The sequence below is a fragment of the Peromyscus eremicus genome, chromosome X, assembly GCF_949786415.1.
Source record: "Peromyscus eremicus chromosome X, PerEre_H2_v1, whole genome shotgun sequence".
Classification (NCBI taxonomy): Eukaryota; Metazoa; Chordata; class Mammalia; order Rodentia; family Cricetidae; genus Peromyscus; species Peromyscus eremicus.
Genome location: NC_081439.1, coordinates 48,559,405 through 48,582,906, shown reverse-complemented (window position 1 = coordinate 48,582,906; position 23,502 = coordinate 48,559,405). Strand labels below are relative to the sequence as shown.

Genomic DNA, 23,502 nt, shown 5'->3' with positions numbered 1-23,502 from the left:
CATAGGGAGAGAATTTCTCACTTTCAGATACTAGGCAGCATGGCAAGGTGAGCCTGTCATTGAGGCACATACCTACAGTCCTACCACTTTGGAGGCTGGGGCTGGAGGATCATCATTTAAGGACAGCCCGATTACCTAGCTAGACCCTGTCTCAGAAAACAGTGAAATGAAATAAAACAAGGTAACTGTTCACCGATGAACTGGCTTACTGATGGTCCCGTGTCGCCCACTAAAAATGACAGAACTGGGACATTTGTTCCGTAATGTCTAGAATCTGGGCTCTAATTTTCCTACTTGCTGTGTATTCTTGCAAGGAAGTTAGCTTCCACACTGGCTTTCAGTTTCTGGAAACACTTTTCACTTTCTTCTCTTTGTAATTTGGCTCAGACCTCTTCTTCTGTTTTCTGTCACTTTTTATCCCATTTTTGTGATGTTGAAATTCTATTCCAGTTTTTAGGCTTGCTGGAGACCTCTCCTGTGAAACTTTCCTCAATTTCCTGGACTTAATGGTTCTCTCCATTTCCACTGCATTCTTACTTTTTCTATGGCACCATTTAAGGTCCTTTTGTATTACTTAACAGTGATAACTTTGGGGACAAGGAAGCTGTCTTATTTGTATTTGTATTTCAGACTTTGTGTAGCGGTACAGTGTTGCCTGTGGAGTAAATCTGTTTAAGATCTAGAGAGTTTGTGGGATGTCAAGGTCTTGAATTGAATACACTGAATTCATTCTTAATGGCTATGCCCAATAATCTCTGAACCCTTTTCATGTAGGCCTACTCAAGATTCTTTTTAATCATTTGAATGACACCCAAGATTTTTGTGACTGTCATCAAGTATCTGCATTCTTTAATTTTCGCTTAATGCCTTTCTGAAAATATATTTAAAAGTCAAATGTGAATATCTAACAATAGACTGAGATGCTACAGAGATTCCATTTCCAGAAAGCTAGGGAGAAAACAAGATCTCTAATTACACTTTACCTTTATATACAGTTTTCAACAGTTTATTGCCAACATTGTGTACACATTCTTTACATCTTATTTTCTGATTCAGTCAGACACTTAGTCAACCAGCTTAATGTCACAAATGTTCCAGCATGGATGTTATTAGGATGCCTCTTATCAATGTCTCCTTTTCTGTGATTACTCCTCTTAATAAATCAGTCAGTATCAAATAAAATAAAACACTTAATTTCACAGACATATGTGACAGTCATGCTGAGCCTAAACTCATGGCTGCCAGGCATTGTTGATTTGATCATTCACCATGTGTATAAAAGTCTTAATTCTGTGGATGGAGGGAGAGAGAGAGAGAGAGAGAGAGAGAGAGAGAGAGAGAGAGAGAACTAGTTTGTGATGATCCAAAGCATAGATGGTCAAAAATTGAATGAGTGAACACAAGGTCTTCTTATATTTCAGTAATTTTACAAAGGGCATTTCAACCATTGTGAATTTTTACTATAGTCCTATATTGTCATAATATCTGAGCCCTCTTTTGAAATTCCTTCAGCCAGTCTATTTCTCTGACATTCCAGGTGCTTTCTGTATACCTCCATCAGTGCATATGCTACTTAACATTGTTTTAGAGCCCTTTGCTACTCATCTCCCATGTTAGAGTGTATATTTCTATGAATTTAAGGACTATGTCTTTTTAATATCTGTTCTGTAGCATCTTGTATTTAGCAAGGAATAGATGCTATTTAACTCCTTTTGTTTTAATTAATGGAACACCAAATAAATTGTCCTTTTATGATTTGCTCGGTTGCTCGTGGCCTGTTGCTTCTGATGGAAATGTTGAGTCTGATATCCATCTTTCATGTTTCTCTACATGGTTTTGAGATTTTCCTGTTTTTAGGGGAAGACTAGAACTCGTGTGCTGCTTAGTTTTAACACAAAGTAGGATCATTTGGGAAGAGGGAACCTCAGTTGAGAAACCATCAGATTGGTCTGTAGGCAAGTCCATGGAGGCATTTTCTTGATTGATTATTACTGTGGGAGGGCCCAGTCCACTGTGGGAGTTGCCAACCCTGGGTAGGTGGTCCTGGGAAATGAGATATAAGGAAGGTAGTTGATTGTGGTTTTGAGAGGAAATCAGTAAGCAGCATTCCTTCATTTTTTTTTCTGTTCCTGACTCAAGGTTCCTTCCCTGACTTAACATGAAATCAAAAAAAAAAAAAAAAATAAATAAACAAACTCTTTCTTCCTGAAGTTGCTCGTGGTTAGTGGTTTTATTATTATTATTGCTACTACTATTATTTTGGTTTTTGAGACAGGGTCTCACTGTGTAACCCTGGCTATCCTGGCTCACTATGTAGACCAGCTGGCTGTGAACTGAGAGATCTACTTGCTCTTGCCTCCTGGGTGCTGAGATCAAAGGATTGTGCCGCCATGTCCAGTCTTGTAGTCAGTATTTTATCACAGCTACAGAGAAGTGAACAAGATAATTGGCTTTAGCTCTTTTAACTGGAAATTAGAGGAAATTTCTAGAGTCACAGGATCTTCATATTTGGACATGAGTGTTGTGAATTATTTTGCGTTCTAAAAAATACTCACTTGGTTATGAGTGTCTAGAAACAGTCCTTTGGTTTTGAGGGAATATGGCTGGTAATTTTATAACATCTCATACACTCGGTTTATTTTTTTCAGCTGTGTCAGATTCAGGGAGTTTTGTAGCTTCTCGAGCTCGTCGAGAAAAAAAATCAAAGAAAGGACGCCAAGAAGCTTTAGAGAGACTGAAAAAGGCTAAAGCTGGTGAGAAGTATAAATATGAAGTAAGTAACGTTTTAATCCTGTCTTTTATTTAATTTACAGCCTGCAGGCAGTTCTGTGTCACCTTCACCTCGTTAGAAATATTAATATATTTAAAATATTTTTTCAGAGTAGGGAGGCCAAAGGTAGAATCTAGGACCTTACATGCTATGTAAGCATTCTACCACTGAGCTGTATTCCTAGACCTTTTTTCACTTTGTGTTTTGAGATTGGAGCTTACTTAAATGGCTCATGGTAGTCTTGAACTTGTAATCTTTTTTTTTTTTTTTTCCTTTTTTGGTTTTTCTAGACAGGGTTACAGGATTTCTCTGTGTAATAGTCCTGGCTGTCCTAGAACTCAGTTTGTAGCCCAGACTGGCCTTGAACGCAACAGAGATCTACCTGCCTCTGCTTCCCAAGTGCTGGGACTAAAGGTGTCCCACTGCCCAACATTGAATTTGTAATCCTAATGCCTTAAAGTTTTCCTAGTAGGTAGAATTACAGGCCTGTATCACTAGGCCTGGCTTATGATGATTCTTACAACATAATAGTTAACATATGTGGCATGAGGTAGAGTTACAGATTATGGAGAGTACTAGACCCTTTAAAGTTGTCGTCTGGCCATTTAAATGAAAATGCCATTTTAAATGAAAGTAGTTGCACGTGTTTTCCCCTTATTTAGCATACTGCATGTCCCTTTGCTTAAGGGAAATGAGAAGTGTTTTTACTTTTAATGATATTAAGTAGTATAGCTAAGCACTTTCTCAGAATTGTTCTTAAGCTCATTTGCTAGGGGATTGGCATTGGAAATTTGGGCCTTATTTCTTTTTGTTGGTAAGATTGAATGGGATACTCTTGACTATTTTTTTTAAAACCATTGTTTATGGCCTGTAGGTCAAAATCAGAATGCACAACATTGTCTAGCCTCACCTTCCACACTCTTGAGTATCTTAACTGCCAAGGGTAGGAAGAGATTAACAAATAATAGAAGATAATAGCAGCTAATATACTTTCTGAGTTAACACACATTTGAAGTGCTTTTACCAATATGCTTTTCATTAAATCTTCCCACTGATCATATGAAATAGATGATATGATTAACAACACTTTTCAGGTGAAGTAACGTGGCACAGGAAGGTTAGTGAGATCCTAGTGGAAGAGTCTTTATTTGACTCTTAGGTGATCTGGCTTGGGAATATTCGCATTTAACTCTGGCCTGCATTGTATTGGGGGATTAGGCAAATAGAAAGGATTTTGCCATTTGATACCATTCAAGTTAAGTGAGGCTATGAGATCATAAAGAGTTGCTAAAAGGATTACACTGAAGCAGGAGTAAATTTTTTTGTTTTTGGGTTTTTGAGACAGGGTTTCTCTGTGTAGCTTTGGGTGGAACTCACTCTGTAGACCAGGTTGGCCTTAAATGCACAGAGGTCTTCCTGCCTCTGCTTCTTGAGTGCTGGGATTAAAGGTGGGTGCCACCACTGCCTTGTGAGTAAAGCATTTTTTAATATAGGAATTTCTATAAAGGAGTTCTCTGTGGCATTTCAGATGTTGGTGTTATGTGGCTGAATCATTTTATACATGGTACTATTAATTGTATAGTTCTAAAAAGAGTTCGTGCTGGTCAGGAGCAGTGTGCTTTTTAAAGATAGTCTACTTGACTTGGGGTATGGCTCAGTGGTGGAGTACTTTTCTAACAAGAGCAAAGCCCTGTGTTTATCCTCAGTAACACACATGCAGAAGACAGAATAAAAAAGTTTCCTTGTGTCTTTTAAAAATGTTTTTATTTATGTATATGTGTGTGTCTGCCTATGTGTTTGCACATGGGCGTGCAGGTACCCCTGGAGGCCGGAAGAAGGTGTTCGAGCTCTTGGAGCTGGAGTTATAGGTGGTTGTGAACCATCTCATTTGGTGCTGGGAATTGAACTCAGATCCTCTTAAGCACTGATCCCTCTTTCTTTACCCCCATCTTGCAGTTATTTTTCATAATGGAAATCCAGTTAGCTGTTAACTACTAGGCTCTCAAGGCTCTGTGTTCAAGTTTTTTCTAAGATCTTAGCTTTTCTGGTATATTTGGTATGTTTCCCCTTTAAAAAGGCAGACTCCTAATGAGGGGGCAATTTTTTTTTTCCAGGACAGGGTTTCTCTGTGTAACAGCTCTGGCTATCCTGGAACTTGCTTTGTAGACCAGGCTGGCCTTGAACTCACAGAGAGATCTGCCTGCCTCTGCCTCCCAAGTGCTGGGATTAAAGGCATGTGCCACCATCAACCAGCCAGGAGGGGACAATTTTAAATGAGATCTGCCATATTCTCAATCTGGCAGGTCAGTGGCCTGTCACTATGGATAGCTACAGCAGTGGTGTGCATCTGTGCATTTATTGCTTTAACTGTGCAGAGGTGGTCTGATACTTTCATATTCATGGGCCAGTGTGATTTGAGAATTTACTGCTTTCACTGGACTTCCTACTTAGGTCCCCATTCACTTCCAAGGCCTCACTTTCAGGGAGGATTAGTGGTAAGACAAACAGGTCACTCAAAAAACCATTTCTTCTCTGCCTACAAAATATAGAGCAAATTTGTTTTGCTCATTTTTGGAGGGCACAAGTAAGGTATTTCCTTTGAATTTTATTTAGTTAATTGAACCGTTACTAAAATTAGTGTCTTTGCAGGGCATTTGTCAGTTAGTGGTGAATGGTTGCACTATGCCTTATGCATTTGTTAAGTATAGGAAAAACTAGTCTAGAAATTATGTGAACAATCCCCAAAGCAGCTAATGAAGAATTGGCTATAATTCAGTTTGTTTTTTATGGAGTAGATGAGTAATTGATGGTGTGACAAGTGTATTATGCTAATGGAATCATTTAATATCTTATGTTAACACCCACCTAAAAGGAATACTAAGTTAATTGATGTCTATTTAAGGAAAACCCTGCAGTGGTGTTGAATGTCAGAACTCATGATTTGGTTGCAGCTACTCCATCAGGCTGCCATTCCAGTTTCAATTTGACAATTTTTTTCATCAGAATTGTTTAACACTTTCACTCCATTTAAAGCTTTTCCATAAACTTTGTAATGGCAGGTTGAGGACCTCACAAGTGTTTATGAAGAAGTTGATGAAGAGCAGTATTCGAAACTGGTTCAGGCACGTCAGGATGATGACTGGATCGTGGATGACGGTACGTGGGAGGAAATTGCCTGCTAGGCACTGTTCTAGTTACTTCTTGATTGTCATGTGGGGCAGTTGCTATGCCTGAGGAGATGTGAGGCATTTTCATTAGTTATCTTTCTCTTTGCTGTGATAAAATAATTGATGAAATCAACTAAAGGATGGTAAGGCTTATTTAGGTCACAGTTTGAGGCTGTAGTCCATCATCATTGGGAAGGCAGGAGTGACATTTTATCTGCAGTCAGTAAGTAGAGAGAGAGGAATGTTTAGTACTCTGTTTGCTTTCTTCTATTTAAGTCCAGGGTCTCTATGGAATGGTGCTGCCCACCTTAGTTAGCCTTAATCTAGATAGCCTCCCAGAGGCTTATCTATTAGGTGTTTCTGGATCCTGTCAGTTTGGTTGACAGTCAATATATGGTGTCACAGCATTGCTACATATTTTTTGTTTAGATTTTCCTTAGTTTTTTGAAGATGAAGAAGCATAAAAATAGGAAGTTGATTTAAGAACCCTTTTGAAAATAATAGGCACATACCTAAGAATAAATCTCCTAGGACATGACCATGTATGAGTTAAGAGGGAATGTAGATGAATTTCTAAGTGGTCTTATTAAATAAAAAACACGGAACCAGATATAGGAGTTAAACCCTGAGAGAGATCAGAGGAATAGGAACAGCTACAAGCTAACTTCACTTCATCGATACCTCAGCTTCCAAATGTGAGTGACTTCATGTCTACCCACGCCTGTATGCCTTGCTGTTCTGCCATCTGATTTGCTCTCTCTGTCCAGCTACATCACTTCCTCTTCCTGCCCAGCTTTGTCACTTCTTGTTTGTCTCTACAGACCTCCAGACCTCCATGGTTAACTAGTGTTAGAATTTAAGGCATGTGTCACTACACCTGGCTCTGTTCCCAGTGTGGCCTTGAACTCACAGAGATCCAGACAGATCCCTGCCTTCCAAGTGATAGGATTAAAGGCATGTGCTTCCATTGCCTGACTTTTATGTTTACTTATAATGGCTGGCTTATTCCTCTGATCTCCAGGCAAGCTTTATTTATTAAAGCACAGATAAAATATCACCACAAGGGAATGCTTGGGTCACTGGATTCAGTTATCAGTGTCCTCCTTTAAAAAAAGGAATAGTGCGGAACTACCAATCTGTGAATCCAACACACAGTCCCATAGCCTGTGGAATTAAGGGATACACTTTTCAGGTTCTGCCTTTGCCACTTTCCATCTAGCTTTGGGTAAGTCAGTTAATATCACCTAAGCCACAAGTTTTCTGGAGATCAGAGACCAACTTCCAGAGTTGCTATGAAGAGTACAGCAGGTTGTAGGTGTGAGATGTAATTTTTTTTTTTTTTTGTTTTTTCGAGACAGGGTTTCTCTGTGTAGCTTTGCGCCTTTCCTAGGACTCACTTGGTAGCCCAGGCTGGCCTCGAACTCACAGAGATCCGCCTGGCTCTGCCTCCCGAGTGCTGGGATTAAAGGCGTGCGCCACCACTGCCCGCCAGTGAGATGTAATTTGAGCCACAGAAAGCACCTTGAAGGCTGATCTTTCTGTTCTTATATAAACCTCAGTGGTTCCTGCTTACAGGTTCTAGGTTCTGGTTTCTTTTCTTTTCTCTTTTTTTCTTTTTCTCTTCTCTCTCTTTCTTTTTCTTTTTTGGAGGTAGTGTTTCTCTGTGTAGCCCTGGCTGTCCTGAAACTAGCTCTGTAGACCAGGCTGGCCTTGAACTCACAGAGATCTACCTGCCTCTGCTTCCTGAGTGCTGGGATTAAAGGTGTGCACCACCACCACCCGGCATAGGTTCTGGTTTCTTGGCATGAGAATTTTGGCTAGAGGAATGAGATGAAGACTATGTCTGTGACTCCTATTTCTGTAATTGGGGTTGACTATGTGGCTAGTCTTCCCTTGAAAATTAGGATACCTTTCAGCGTTTGTGGTATTTCCTTTTCTTTGGTAGAGCAAAATGGCTGTAAAGCAGCCTTCTGTATCAAAGTTTTTGATCCTGTGGGTCAGATCATTTCTCTAGCTCACCTAGCTAGATATGCTATATATCTTTAGGATTTGACTCTACATCTGCTGGGTGGATGCTGCTATACCTTTTTAAATACCCATTCGAACAGAATTCTACCAAACTTAAATTGGAACAGACCAGAAAAAGTGAGTAGGTAAGTCTTTGGGTTTTGAATTTTTGAGTCATGAGTATAATACTATTGTTGACTTGTTTTTTGGTACTTTGAGGCAGGCTTTCTTTCACTCTGTAGCTCTGGTTGTCCTCTAGCTCCTTTTGTAACTCGAGCTGGTCTCAAGCTTGCAGTCTTCCTGCCTTAGTTTCCTGAGTCCTGAGATGACAGAGATGCAGCACCATGCCCAGCTTTTGGCCACTTTTAGAAACTTGATTCCAATATGAAATTTTATTTTTTCAGATGGTACAGGCTATGTGGAAGATGGCCGAGAGATTTTTGACGATGACCTTGAGGATGATGCACTTGACACCTCTGGAAAAGGTACCTACATTTTGTTTTGAAAAATGTCATTTTGAGATTTGAAGAATTGCCTAAAATTTGGAGTAACTTGGTATTCTGATACAGTCTGCCTTTGAGAGTATGTTCTAATAGAGAAACAGTTGGGTAGAAAAATTATATGTAAGAAGCAAAAATTTCAACAGGAAATAAAAAAGTATTATGTTCCTGTTAGACTTTGATCCTGTACTTATTTTAAAAATTTCAGTTCTTTAGTAATTTTAGAATTGCAGATTTTGAGGGATGCAATAATAAGTAATGTCTTTTAATTCCTACAGAAGTGATGTACTTAGATTAGCTCTTTAATAATTGTATAGTAGAAAAAAAGGTTTATATCCCAAGATATTTGTGAAGGCAGCCGAACACAAAACTGTAACCTTCCTTGAATCATGATGCATTTGTTGTAGTTGTTAACTTGATAGTGTGGTAACCAGTAGTAAATTTAGTAGATGATAACATCACGTAGGTGTGTGAAAAGTGACTGAGCCTGCTGGGGAATCAATTTGCTTTAATTGAAATTTTAAATGATATAACCCTCATTTTGGATTAACATTTTATACATTTGCTTCCTTTTCCTTTTCCTAACCACATATACAGGGACTTTTAGGGTGAGTTTTTTGAACTTCAGCCGTGATTTCCTAAGAGTAAGGATGCTTGTCTGTTTAACCATAGCATTGTTTTCATGGTATTTATCTAATATGTTGTCTATAGGAAAAAATCTCTATTTTTTATTCTAATTATTATTTATTTTATATTATATACAAATTTTATTCTAATTATTATTGGTAATAAGTTTGATTTCTTGGTTAAGATGATAATTAGCTCAGAAATATCTTTTATAATTAAAAGCATTTATTGACATATTTATTTGTTGTGTGTGTGAGAGACAAAGGGATGGAGGGAGAGGGGCATAATAATGCACTGGCATGTCTGTGCCACAGTGTGCATGTGGAGGTCTGAGGACATTTTGGGAATTAGTTCTCTCCTTCCGCCTGCTTGGAGGCAGGGTCTCTCTTTTTTTTTAAGATTTATTTATTTATTTATTTATTTATTATGTATACAGAGAGGTGCCAGATCTCATTACAGATGGTTGTGAGCCACCATGTGGGTGCTGGGAATTGAACTCAGGACCTCTGGAAGAGCAGTCAGTGCTCTTAACCTCTGAGCCATCAAGGCAGGGTCTCTCTTATTCTGTTGATTCCTGCTGTGAACTCCAGCGTAGCTGATTCTCCTATCTTAGCCTTCCATTTGGCTATAGAAGTGCTGGAATTATAGATACACACTACTCCATCCCAGATTTTTTAAAACCTGGCTTCTGGGGACTTAACTCAGGGTGTCAGGCTTGCTCATCAAGTACTGACACTTGATGAGTCATTCCTTGGCTCCCATAAATTTTTTTAAGATGCAAAGTTTACTTTAGTTTTTAATGTCTCTTTACTCTTTGGTCTTATTTTGTGTTGAACAGCCATACCTCCCTTCTTCCCATTCTTTCTGTCATTTCCTGATGTCAAAACTTTTAAAGGGCTACTTGTTTAGTTGAATGTTCCAACGTCTGGGATTTTCCTGACTGCTTCTTTGTGCTTAGGTTCAGGTTAGATATTTTGGCAACAGTAAAATGTATTTCAGAATAAATGTGGCAACATCTACAGCATGGATGGAATAGAGACCTTCCCATTGATCAGATGTCATTCATTCCATTATTATTGATAATACATTTGATTTCTTGGTTAAGATGATGTCAGATTATTTGTAAAACTTCCTTTATCCCTTTGTAATTATGCAGATACAGGGTGATTTTAAGTCATGTATATTGTATATAGCCAATTTCCTCACAAAACTTCACCAAATGCTTTGAGTAGCTATTGGTGATCCTCTCTCCTATTTTATTTTTAAATTATTCATTTAATTGCTTTGTGAGATAAGGTATTGCCGTGTTACTCAGGCTGCTATCAAACTCTTGAACTCAAATGATCCTTTTGCCTAAGCCTCATGTGTTCGTTAAGCACTGCGGGCATCACCACACCCAGCTTCTCTGTTCTTTTATATTATGACATCGAAACTGGACATTTCTAAGAAATACACTATTGAAGTTCAGTATCCATTAGTGTGTTTCCTTTTGTGTCTGTTGGTTGCTGAGCACACATGTGGGTGAGTATGCCAGTGGCCAGAGAAAGACATTGGGGAATCTTCCCTTTTCACTCTTCACCTAATTCTTTTAGACAGGGCCTGAAGTCTGCTGTTTTTGGCTATGCTGGCTGTACAGTGAACTCCCTGAATCTACTCATTTGCCCATCAGCACTGGGGTTACAGGCATTCAAGGCCACACATGGTTATTACTAGGGTGCTGGAGATTTGAACTCAGGTCGTCTTGCTTTCATAGCAAGTGGTCTTACTGAGCCATTTCTCCAGACTCTCATTTTTCCTTTTGAGGTTCACATTTGTTTGGTGGAGTCCTTTTCTGTTTGTTTGTTTGTTTGTTTGTTTGTTTGTTTCGAGACAGGGTTTCTCTGTATCTTTGGAGCCTGTCCTGGAACTCGCTCTGTAGACCAGGCTGGCCTTGAACTCACAGAGATCTATCTGCCTCTGCCTCCCGAGTGCTGGGATTAAAGGTATATACCACCACTGCCTGCTGGTGGGTGGTGGAGTCCTTTTAATTATCCTTTTGACAAAGTCCTACCAGTCTTTGAACATTCCCCAGTTTTTAGGGCAAAGATGATGTACTTATCATGTACACTTCTATCATAAACCTGGAATTGGCTGTTTATCCCTAGAATTTTGATTCATTTTAAGTGGGGAATTGTATTCAGATCTGGGGAATGGAGGTACTCATTGTCACTGAAGTATAGAGGCTATGCTTGAGTTATGGCAGTGCTATTATTAACTGTATCATTTTGATCTGATATTGACCTGATCCTATCACCTGTCTAGATTTTAATTTTGCCTCCTGTGTAGTAGGAAGTTGGAATGGACAGGAAGCATCTCAGAGAAAGGGTCTATGTCCCAGTTGCCCCAGTTTTGATCACAGTAGCCAGTACAAAGAAAGTATGCAGTATTTCTTGAGTGAAGGAGCAATCATTGTGTTTCCATGATTGTATTATTCTTTCTTCTTGATTAGATATCAGTGAAGAGAAGTTTTGACACTAGAAAACAGATAGTCTTAGAAAGTTTTACTTCATATTTTGTACCACCACATACCTATAGCTCTTAACTGTTGCAGTATCCTTTGCCAGAAGCCAGGTAAGATCACAAGAATTTACGAAGGGAAATAGAATCCAACAATCTACTTTAAAATTTATAGAGAAGTTACAGAATTTTGGCTAGAAGTAAAAGGTCAACTGTATTTGAAAATACCTCATCATAGATTGGCTGCATATCATAGAGGGAGAAAAATATATCAACTATATCCCAATGAAAAGAAATCAATGAGAATTCACAGTAAAACAAAGCACTAAAGAATTCCACATCAATATTTGCTTATAGTATTTTCTTCCTCTGTTTCTTCTGTGTAAATCCTACTAACCTACAGTGGTGAGATTAAAACCTTCTCATGAAGCCTTTCTTGTTTGTTTCAAACCTCTGTTGACCTCTCTATATTCAGTCTTAAAGCCTGAGTTTTGTTTACTGGCATTTTAAACATTGTTCCAAGTGATGTCATGAAAAGCTAAAGACCTTCATGTAATTCTCTTGTCTTAAAGTCTTCACAAATGTCCTACAGTTTTCACAGTTCAGGCACATGAAAAATACATTAAAATGTTTTTATTGTTCATGACTTTTAGTAAATTTGCAATGTGTGCAGCCATTTCCACTATCTGATTCCTTCACTTTTAGATGCAAGCCCAATACTCATTAAGCAGTCACTCCCCAATCCTTCAGTGCTTAGCAGCCATTGATCTACCTTATATCTGTGGATTTGCTTATTCTATTAGGATATTTCATATAAATAGAATCATAACAATAATTCACCTTTTGGGTCTGGCTTCTTTGACTTAGCATAATGTTAATTTATTTCATTCATGTTATAGCATGTGCTAGAACCTTATTTCTTTTTATGAATGAATAATATACTGTTACATGGTTATATATATCACATTTTGTTTATCTGTTCGTTAGTTGATGGGCATCTGTGTTGTTTCCATCTTTTGTTTATTGTCCTTACTGCAACTTTGAACATTGTGTTCAAGTTTTTGCTTGAACACTTTTATTTGTTTGGGGGGATATATATCAAGAATTTTGTGTGTTGTTTTGATTTATTTTTGTTACATAAAAGATAGTGTCCTTAGATAGTTATTCTCCATGTTTTCTTTCACATAGTGAGGTACCCTGAAAATCAGTCTAGTGTTATACATAAAGTATGTAGAAATCTTTCCTTTGTTTTTATGTCCCTGTAGCTGCAAAGCATCATGTGGATGCTGCATGGTATAAGTATGCACTCATTACAATGAACTCCTTGGAAGAACACTTAAATCAATAACTTGTTGTTACAAATAGTACCATATCCAGTAACTGTGCCTTCCTCAGGGAAAATTCCTAGACATGAGATTGCTGGCTTAGAGAGTAAGTGTACATGAAAACTTTTTTAATTATCTTAAAAGTTTTTTTTAAGATTTATTTATTTTAAGTGTATATGAGTAGTTTGTCTGCATGTGTGTATATGTACCACATGCATGCCTGATGCCCATGGAGGTCAGAAGCAGGCATCACATCCCCTGGAACTTTAATTGCAGTTATGGATGGTTGTGAGCCACCATGTGGGTGCTGGGAACTGAACTGGGTCTTCTGTAAGAGCAACAAGTGTTCCTAACTTCTAAACCATCTTCCTATGCCCTATCTTTATTTTCATATTCAAAGTTTGTTCATGTTTGTCTATATGTATGTCTGCATCAAATGCATGCCTGGTGCCCACAGAGGCCAGAAGAGGTCATGAGATCCCCTGGAACTAGAGTTATATAGATGATTGTGATCATGTAGGTACTGGGAATTGAACTTGGGTCCTTTGGAAGAACAGCCAGTGCCCTTAACCCATTTCTCTCTTTAGAAAATTATTTTTATTTTATGTTCATGGTGTTCTACCTGTACATATGTCTGTGTGAAGGTGTCAGAAATTCTGGAACTGGAGTTACAGACAGGTGTGAGCTGCCATGTGGGTGCTGCCTTAACCCATCTCTTAAGCCCTGTTTTTTGTTGTTGTTGTTTGTTTTTTACTTAGGAGCTTATTATGTAGCACAGGTTATTTTTGAACTCAAGCTTCTCCTTGAGTCCTCCTGTCTCAGCTTCTTGAATGCTAGGATCACAACCCTGAGCCACTATGCCCAACTATGTTCTTCGTAGGAATTATACATTTTCATAAACAGTGTACAAGTGTCTGTTTCCCCCACATCTTGCTAACAATGTATTGCCAAGCTTTTGAGATTTTAGGAGGGCTTTTGCCTTGTCTTACTGTATCTTGTTTTATCCTTTTTGGCTGTCATCTCTTGGAGGTCTGCTCTTCTCTGAAGAGGAAAAGAGGGGTAGTGAATCTGGGGGAGAGGGGAGGTGAGGAGGAGCTGGGAGGAGTGGAGGGAGGGGAAACTGTGGTCAGAATGTACTGTATGAGAGAATAATCTATTTTCAATAAAAATAAAAAACCAAACCAAACAAATAACAACAACCAAAAAAAGTACTTTGCCCCTAATTGAGGAGCTATTGGCAGTTGATGGTTGGCAGGGAGGGAGACTAGAAATCTTTGGGGGGAGAATTAAGCCTGAATTTTGGTATCACACTGATGTACATATGGGCAGCATTAACTGGACTCAGTGAGTTATAGTAGAAAGGGACATGAAATTGGGAGAGAGATATGTTGGAGGGTCTCAGCAAGTTGGGGCCAGGGAGTTGGAGGTTATATGTCATTAAGATATATTGTATATATATCTGAAAATTTCAGCCAGGTGTGGTGCACACCTTTAATCCCACCACTGGGAGGACAGAGGCATGCAGCTCTTTGAGTTCCAGAGTTTCAGGCTAGCCTGGTTTATAGAATGAGTACCAGGACAGCCAGGGTTACACAGAGAAACTGTCTCGAAAAACCAAAAAGAAATAAAGAAAATTTCAAAAAATAGATCATTAAAAATTTTGAGCACCTCCAAAAATACCGTGTTACTTTATTTTTAAATTTGTTATTTTGGTGTTAATACTGATTTACTGCTTTACAAATGGTTAGTCAACATGGCTTATTGAAAACTCAAGTAATGTGAGTTGCCAACTTTATTATACAGTACATTTTCATAAGTAGTTGGGTTGTTCTCTAGACTTTTCTTTTTAGGAAGCAGAGTAGAAGTTTATTAAAAGATATTTTTAATAGAATTCAGAATGGATTATTAGAAAGCAAGGTACTTGGAAAGAGTGAGACATAAGTGTGTTAATGAGCTTCTTATAGGAGTGTCACACCTTTAGACTTTTTTTTGTTTTTTTGAGATGATTTCTCTGTGTAGTCCTGGCTGTCCTGGAACTCACTATGTAGACCAGGCTGGCCCTGAACTCGCAGAGATCCTCCTGCCTCTGCCTCCTGAGTGCTAGGATTAAAGATGTGCACCACCACCACCACCACCCGGCTTCTTTAGACTTTTTTTATGTCATCTAGTGTGTGTATACTGCTACTGTACTGTTTTAATTAGTCATTCCAGTTTCTTTTTAGATTAATATATATATTTTTGAATGAGTCAGAAAGTGATATTAAAATGGACAATATTAGGAAAGTTCATAGGTGATTTAGTCATGCCCACAAGGGAAGATAGAAGACAAAAGTTTTCTTTGAATGAGCAAGTATGCTTGTGCCACTCAGTTTTGATACAGCATAGAGCATGTGTCTAGTTGCTATTGGTTCCAGATTAGCTTTCTCTTCTTATTTTTCTGGGAAGCAAGACAGCAAGCTATCCCCTTTTCAAAAGCTTTGCATTCCTACTGACAACTACTCACCTAACTCCCCTGATACTTAACTCATTATATTTCATTGCTTTTTGTAATTCAGTCTTGAGTTTTCTTCAGTTTATCTCATTTAAAAGATTCTTTCCTGGGTACCTTGTGCAGAATTTCCCAATTTTGTATTTTGAATTCTTAATTTATTTTCTTCTTAAGTTCTCATATACAGACAATGAGTGATTGTGACTAGGCTTTAGTTTTCCATCCAGTGCATGTTTCTGAATACTCTCTATTTCAATAGGAAGTGATGGCAAAGCACACAGAAAGGACAGGAAGGAGGTAAAGAAACCTTCAGTGACAAAACCAAACAATATCAAGGCAATGTTCATTGCTAGTGCTGGGAAGAAAACTGCAGATGTGAGTTTCATGTTTCCTTATATTTTGTCTTTTCCCTCTATGAAATGAATTTAATTTTTCATTGCTCAAATGGTATGTGTTCAATACATGTTTGAGTAGTGTTCTATGAATTGCACTTTGTAAGATGAATTTAGGTTTTATGTGAATATAGTTACCTCAGTGGTTAGGTAACTTAGGAGAAAAAAGAAAATTGAATAGAAATGCTGAAATGACAGCATGTTTAGTTTTAGTGACAAGCAAGGAAATTATGGAGTAAAGATGAAAATAGAGGCTGGGAATATAAATTTACAAATTAAATATGCACAGGTAATTGTTAAAATCTGAGTAGTAGATGAGAGTTAGCAGTGAAGAACTGATGAGCTTAGGTTCTTCCTTTCAGAGATGAGTGTGTGGTCTGCATGAAAAAGTTCAACCCAGAGCATTCTCATTTGAGCTTTCTTTACATTTTTATATACTATACAGAAAACAGTAGACTTGTCCAAGGATGATCTGCTAGGTGACATTCTACAGGATCTGAACACCGAGGTAAGTGAATTTCCTGGAGTTGTAAGCTATGCAGGGTCATAGACTGAAGAAACAGACTATCACTAAAAAGACAAGTGCCAGGATGCCACCACGCATGCACACACAGAATCTCCCCGCCCTACATACAAAAAGAAAACAAAAGCCCTCAAATTATTTTCTTCTCACTCTTTTAGGTGAAGAGTTTCCAACTGTTACTGCTGTAAGATTATGTAGATGGGCTGTGTGGGTGTGTGTTGGAAGTAGTAAGAATATACCCAGGAGTTGGTTCTGTGAATGTTCATTGCTTGTATTCAGTTACTATAGTGTATGTTCCATAAATAGATTGAAGCCTGTCAATCTGCACACTTGGGCATGAGAGCCTCTTTCTGAATTCTGAGTGGGAGTGAAGGAAGAGTAAGTGAGCTGTCTTTGATAGCACTCAAATGGGCTCTGTTATACTGTGAATTCTGAGATTTTGCCGTATCTCATAAAGACTAAGCTTTGGTTTAGAGGTGTACTTCTTTCTAAGTAACTACTGATTAATTGACGAATACCAACACTATGTAGTTCTATTTTGCTGGATGTTAAATGTAATACCTGAAAAGGTAGGTGAAGAGAGTATGTTAAATTCTTGAAAGAAAAAATAATTAGGGATGGATTAAGTATCTATTCTGATTTTCTAGTGATTTCTGTAGTATTGTTGCTATAGTAACTGCAGTACATGAGCATGGATCCTGTCTGGGGGGGGGCAGGTAAGGAAAATGCTTTACTTATTGGGCATAAGTAAAAAAATGTACTTTTTCTATTATGTGGTAAACCAGGCACGACAGTGAAATGCCTGTCTTCCTCTTCCTTTTAGACACCTCAAATAGCTCCACCACCTGTATTGATACCAAAGAAAAAAAGATCCACTGGAGCTTTGCTCAATCCTTTCTCAGTGCACACCTCTAAGGTAAAGTCAGTAGAAACATCCTCCTTCTTGATTTATTGTTTTGCTTTAAATTGGTTTTATTTGCCTGTATGAAGGAGATGATGATTTTGAATTTGTTTTGTTTCTTTTAAATTAGAATTGCCATTCAATATATAGTTTAATGTATTTCAAAAATAGCATGTGTCTGCTTTTTTCATAGTAAATTTTGTAGTAACTAGTACATGTTTATTATAGGTATTACAACTGTGTTAAATGCAATAATTTTCTTCCTGGAAACAAGTATTTTTTGTGTAAATCCAGGTAACAGTAAAATAATTGAAGCCATTACATTAATAATACACAAAATCTTTTTATAAGTGGGGACTGTCATTATCTTTGGTCAGCGTAGGACAGTTGTATATTTTTAGTATGCAGTTCTGACTGACTAAACACTTAAAAACATTTACAGGCAATTCCTTCAGAAAAACCTGCTTCCCCTGTCTTCAGGAAGGAGCCTCTGTTAACTCCCATTCCTCTTAAATGTACTGAATTTGCTGGTAAGTCTCATGTCAGGCAAAAGTGCAAGTGGTTGAGCAATAACTGCCACACATAGAGGCTTGGTAATATAGGGGTGGAGGTAATTTTGAAGGTGGCACATCTAATCATGAAAGGTTGAATTTATAGTAGTAAAAATTAAGAGCATCCAACATGAAGATTAAAGAGAAATACAAGTATAATGTGTGAAAAGGCTGTTATTTCAGTGTTGAGTAAGCTTTGTGCCCCTTGGTACTAGCATGTGATGGGAATATGTGGTGATGTTTACAGGAGAGCTGGCCCAGCCAGAGTGTCCAGAAGATGAGCAGGAGTCAGGGATAATGGAGTTTGAAGATGGTGACTTTGATGAGCCCATGGAAGCTGAGGCGGTAGATGGGGAGCCTATGACTGCCAAGACTTGGGACCAAGAGAGTGAGCCAGTAGATAGGGTGAAACATGAGACAGATCCTAACAAAGGGACCACGTCTTTCTTGTAAGTGCATTTTATGATTTTTCAGAAAAATAGTACTCTAATTATTCTGTTGGATTTTATAAAGTTTTTGAAAATGTGATTTCTACAGAGAAAGTTTTGTCCCAGATGTCTCTTGTTGGGACATAGATCAGGAGGATGAAAGCAGTTTCTTAGCTCAGGAAGTCCAAGTGGATTCCAATCACCTTCCATTGGTAAAAGGGGCAGATGATGAACAAGTGTTTCAATTTTATTGGCTGGATGCTTATGAAGATCCGTATAATCAACCAGGTAATCATATCTAAGGTAATCTTAGACTTATTACAGAGTGTAGTGCCTTTTCCTTTAAATGCCTTAGTGATTCTGATTGGCTTTGTTTTTCTAATAAAATTAGATAGTAAATTGTCTCTTTTAAATTAATTAACTATTTTGTTTTTTTGAGAAAGGATCTCTCTATTATGTAGCTTTAGCTGTCCTGGAACTCGATATGTAGACCAGTCTGGTCTTGAACTCACAAGATCCACCTGGCTCTGCCTCCTCTGTGCTGGGACTAAAGGCATGTGCAACCACGCCTGGCCTAATTTGTATTTTTATACAACTGAGAACATTCATTGTGTGCTAGACACTGAGGTTGAGTGAGCAAGCTGGTCAAATTCCTTATATAGAAGCTTATATTCTAAGTGAGGTGAAAGTGGATGGTAGTTGGAGGGTGACCAATTGACAATTTCTTAAGAATTGAATCCTACAGGACAGCATGGTCTGTGGAATCAACTAAGCAGGGTTCATAGGGGCTTACAGAGACTGAAGTGGCAATCATAGAGCCTGCATGGGTTTGCGCTAGGTTGTCTGCATGTACATTATAGTTGTTGGCTTGGTGTTTTAGGGGGACTCCTAACTGGGAGTGGGAGTATTTCTGACTTATAGGTGGAATTTCTCTGTATCCTGGCAGCCGCTCCCAAATAACCACTCAGAAACTTATTATTAATTATAAATGCTTGGCCAATCACTTAGGGTTTTTTTTTTAGTTATCTCTTATAACTTAAATTAACCCATTTATATTAATCTATGTGCTGCCCCAAGGCTCGTTTACCTCATTTATTCATTTCCCATATTTCTTCCACATCTGGCTCGCAACTCTCGTGACTCCCTGACTCTGCCCTTTCTTCTTCCCAGCATTCTCTCTGCCCCAAAAATCCTGCCTAGCTATTGGCCAATCAGGTTTTTATTAACAATGAGAGCAACACATCTTCACAGTATACAGAAGGATTATTCCACGGCACTGACTGTTTTGCCTGCTCTTAGGACCCTTTTCCTTCTACTGGGTTGCCTTGCCCAGCCTTGATGTGAGGGTTTGTGCCTGGTTTTATTGTATCTTGTGCCATGTTCAGTTGATGTCCCTGGGAGGCCTGCTCCTTTCTGCGGGGAGATGGGGGAACTGAATCTGGGGAGAAAGGAGGTGGGGGGAAGCTGCGGTAAGAATGTATATATGAGAGAAGAATAAATAAAAAATAAAAAAAGAATTGAACCCTGGATTGAGATGAGGCACTTATCAAGCTAAGGTAAAGGCACTTTAGTTTAAGGAACCAGTAAGTGCAAAGACCTGAAAGAGGGAGGAGGCTAAGGAGGCCTGTGTGGTTGTAATACCATTGGAAATGACAAAATTGATGCATAATGAATAATGAAGTTGATGATAAAGGTCAAAGGCTAGTATTTTAGTTATAGTTGCAATTGCTGTGATAAAGCACCATGACCAAAGGCAAGTTTGATAGGAAAGGGTTTATTTCCTCTTATAGTTTGTGGTCCATCTTTCAGGGAAGTCAGAGCGGATACTCAAGGAACTTCATGGTCTCATGAAGGGTGCTGCTTACTGGCTTTTTTGCTCCTTGTGGCTTGCTAAGCCTGCTTTCTTCCTTCCTTCCTTCCTTCCTTCCTTCCTTCCTTCCTTCCTTCCTTCCTTCCTTCCTTCCTTCCTTCCTTCCTTCCTTCCTTTCTTTTTTTTTGGTTTTCTGAGACAAAGTTTCTCTGTGTAGTTTTGCACCTTTCCTGGAACTCGCTTTGTAGATCAGGCTGGCCTCGAACTCACAGAGAACCACCTGCCTCTGCCTCCCGAGTGCTGGGATTAAAGGCGTGTGCCACCACCGCCTGGCCCAGCCTGCTTTCTTATAGCACCTAGGAACACCAGCTCAGGAGTGCCACCGTCCCCAGTGAGCTGAAGCCCTGCACATCAATTATCAATCAACTAAGTGCACCCTGGGCTTGTCCACAATTCAATCTTGTGGGGGCATTTTCTCAAATGAAGCTCCCTTTTTCCAAATGACTCTAGGTTGTGTCAAGTTGACAAAAACCTAGTCAGCACAGCTAGATAGTAAAGGCCTTGAAAACCTTCTCAAGGAAATTTCAATCTTACTCAAAGAATACTGGAGAAATATCAGAAGATTTAATTGCAGTGTGCTATAGTCTCATAATTGACTTTACATTTTAACAGGAATGCTCTGGCATGTGTGGAGAAGAGTGTGTGTGTGTGTGTGTGTGTGTGTGTGTGTGTGTGTGTGTGTGTATGTGTGTGTATGTATACACTCATGGAGGCTGAAGTGGGGTAGCAGGGAAATGTGGAAGCCCTGAAGACCAGTTAGTCCAGGATAGAGGTATTGGGTAATTGGAACCTGGTTACTGGGCAGAAATAGAAAAAGTAAAGAGATTTTAACTATATTTAGACATAAACATATTGTAGATTATATGGGGCCAGGAAATAGGAGGCAAGACTGACTCCCTGGTCATTTTTTTTTTTTTTTTTTTTTTTTGGCTTTCTGAGACAGGGTTTCTTTGTGTAGCGCTAGCTGTCCTGGAACTAGCATTGGAGACCAGGCTGGCTGGGATTAAAGGTGTGCGTCACCACTGGGCTTCTCCCTGGTCATTTAAATGAGCTAATTCTGTGAATTCTTGACTCACAAAATGCTAGGAGTTGGTTGGTTAAAGTGGCTGCCCAACAACAGAACAAAGAATATTCTTTAAAAATTTGTAGGGCTGAGCATTCAGTGAGGGATGTTGCTGTTCCCTCTTGCAGGGGGAAAAAATCACCTGAGGAACTCAGAACACCAATGTGATGTCAGAGTTATATTATTCTATTTTGAACACAAATAACTTTCTGAGAAGGTCCTTCTTAAACTGACCAGTTGTCTTTTTTGTAGCTGTTTCTGAGTCTGTGTCTCTGCTACCAGATTGAACCTGTCTTATTCTAGTTCTTCAGGGTAACTTTTTAAGAAATTTAAAATGTACCCCCAAATGAAGTAGTGGAAATGTGTTATTTCATCTTTAGCCTCTCTGCTCATAGAGAGAAATAGAAGGGAAAATAACTTTTCACTTACCATGGTTCATTAAATGAATCCCGGCATTTAGCCCAGAATGACTTAGCTGTGGGTATAAGGACTGCATTTGAGTAGCTAGCTAGCTGCCTTTGTTAGCCTTGGGGTTCACATCCTCTGTATTGGTTTTTTCTTAAGACCCATGGGAAAATTTAGTTTTGTAGACTGAAGTGTTATAGACAGCATAAGGACCCTCTCCTCCAAGTTGTCTACATACAGGAAGGAGCTGGTGAAGTGGCTTAGCAGGTAAAGACTACTAAGCTTGGTGACCTGAGTTCTATCCTTAGAACCTACATGGTGAAAGGAGAGAATTAACTCTTGCAGGTTGTCTTCTGACTTCTATACTCTTCCCCCAACATATAAATGTTAAAAAAAACCCTCAGATATTTGCATACTGACATCTGCATCCTTATATATGGTTATAACTTCTAAAACAGACTTTATAGATTTGATTAAATTAAGAGATGAGGAGAATTTCCTGTGGGCCCAGTATAGGCTAGGAATCTTAGTTAAAGGATCAGAGTCAGTATGGTCTGTCTGATTAGTATAAAGTATCATATACATCTGAAATAGAATTGTCTGCATTTAGATCTCGGGATTTGTGGTGCATTCAAGTGGTATTGTTCAAAGTGATTTCCTGGAGACTGCATCTAATAAAACTAAAGGGAATAACTGTATATTAGTAAAGTGAATATGTAAGAAGGATGACCATTTGACTTGGAGACCTGATGTACATAAAGCTAACTGGATATTACCTAGAAAAATGTTAATGGTTCCTGGGAGGAATTGTCAGATCATTAATATACTTCCTCTTAGCAAATATTTATATGCTCTCTCAGAACCACTTAGGTAGCATGTGTCTCTATCTTAGTTTCTTAGACAGTTACAGTCAAGCTCAGAAATGGTATCTTAACCAATCCACTTTAGCTAGGGCATGATGATTTGGTTATAGATTCTTGGTTTTTTAAAATTTTTATTTATTCAATGTGTCTTTCAGATCATGCGATCCCATTCATTCCCTGTCCCTTTGCATCTGCCCTCTGACCCTGTAGCCCTGCCCCCGCCCCTGTAAGCCCCCCTCCCGCAAAATAAAACAAAATTTAAGAGAAAAAAGGAAAAATAAAAAAATCCCCATCATGGAAGCTGTGGTATGACACAGTGAGTCATGCAGTAAACCTCTTGTCCATATATCTTTACTTGCAAGTGTTCACTGCAAAGAGTCATTGTTCTGGTTCAAGACCTCTGGCTTCTACTGTACCATTAATGCTGGGCCCTCACTGAGACTCCTCTTGGATATTCTATTGTTGCCCTGTGTTGTGGAGATCCTGCAGCTTTGGGTCTTCGGGTCAGACCCTTTCACGTGTTCCAGCAGATCATAGATGGGGTGGATGTTGGGGCAGGCCAATTCCTAACCCTGGTTCTGGGCCTGGGTAGCTGTCAGCCCGCCAGCTCTCTCCTGTCCTCACCACTAGGGTGAGCTCTCCAGCATTGCCCTGGCTAGTTCACCCTTGCAGGGATGAGCCAGGGGCGGGGCCAGTTCTCCTGCTTTCCTGCCATCAGGGTTGGCTCTCCCCGACCTACACCTTCAGGGTCAGCTCTACTGTGCTGCCCAGGCGTGGTGCAGGGGCCACTCTCCTGAGTGCTGCAGCTAGTGAAGGGCAAGGACATCTCTGCTGTTCTTAGGACTCCAGGGCCAGCTCCTCCACCAGTCTCAGGCATTGATGGGCAGGGGGTGGGGGGAGGGATCTCTCTTCCACCCGTGCAGCCACATGTCAGATGAGTAATGGGGACAGCTCTCCTTTGCTCTCAACATTGGGGCTGGGTCACCCACACCTCCAACAACTGGGCTAGCTCTGCTGTGTGCCTAGGGGAGGAGCAGGGCCTGCTTTACTGAGTGCTGCAGCTGGCAAGGGGGAGGGTCATCTCATTAGTTTGTTGCAAGCAGTTGAGGGGGATAAGTGAGGCATC

General features: G+C 39.2%; 1 protein-coding gene across 1 annotated transcript in view; it reads left to right on the top strand.

Moving 5' to 3' along the window:
* Pola1 (DNA polymerase alpha 1, catalytic subunit) overlaps nucleotides 1–23,502 on the top strand; it is a 330,473-nt gene that overhangs the window by 2,636 nt on the left and 304,335 nt on the right. Inside the window, exons 2-10 of the mRNA XM_059250151.1 lie at nucleotides 2,649–2,773; nucleotides 5,830–5,926; nucleotides 8,349–8,429; nucleotides 15,640–15,755; nucleotides 16,218–16,280; nucleotides 17,119–17,211; nucleotides 17,639–17,726; nucleotides 17,995–18,196; nucleotides 18,285–18,463. Of these exons, the coding sequence (XP_059106134.1) occupies nucleotides 2,649–2,773; nucleotides 5,830–5,926; nucleotides 8,349–8,429; nucleotides 15,640–15,755; nucleotides 16,218–16,280; nucleotides 17,119–17,211; nucleotides 17,639–17,726; nucleotides 17,995–18,196; nucleotides 18,285–18,463 (1,044 nt within the window). The remainder of the gene's footprint in view (nucleotides 1–2,648; nucleotides 2,774–5,829; nucleotides 5,927–8,348; nucleotides 8,430–15,639; nucleotides 15,756–16,217; nucleotides 16,281–17,118; nucleotides 17,212–17,638; nucleotides 17,727–17,994; nucleotides 18,197–18,284; nucleotides 18,464–23,502) is intronic.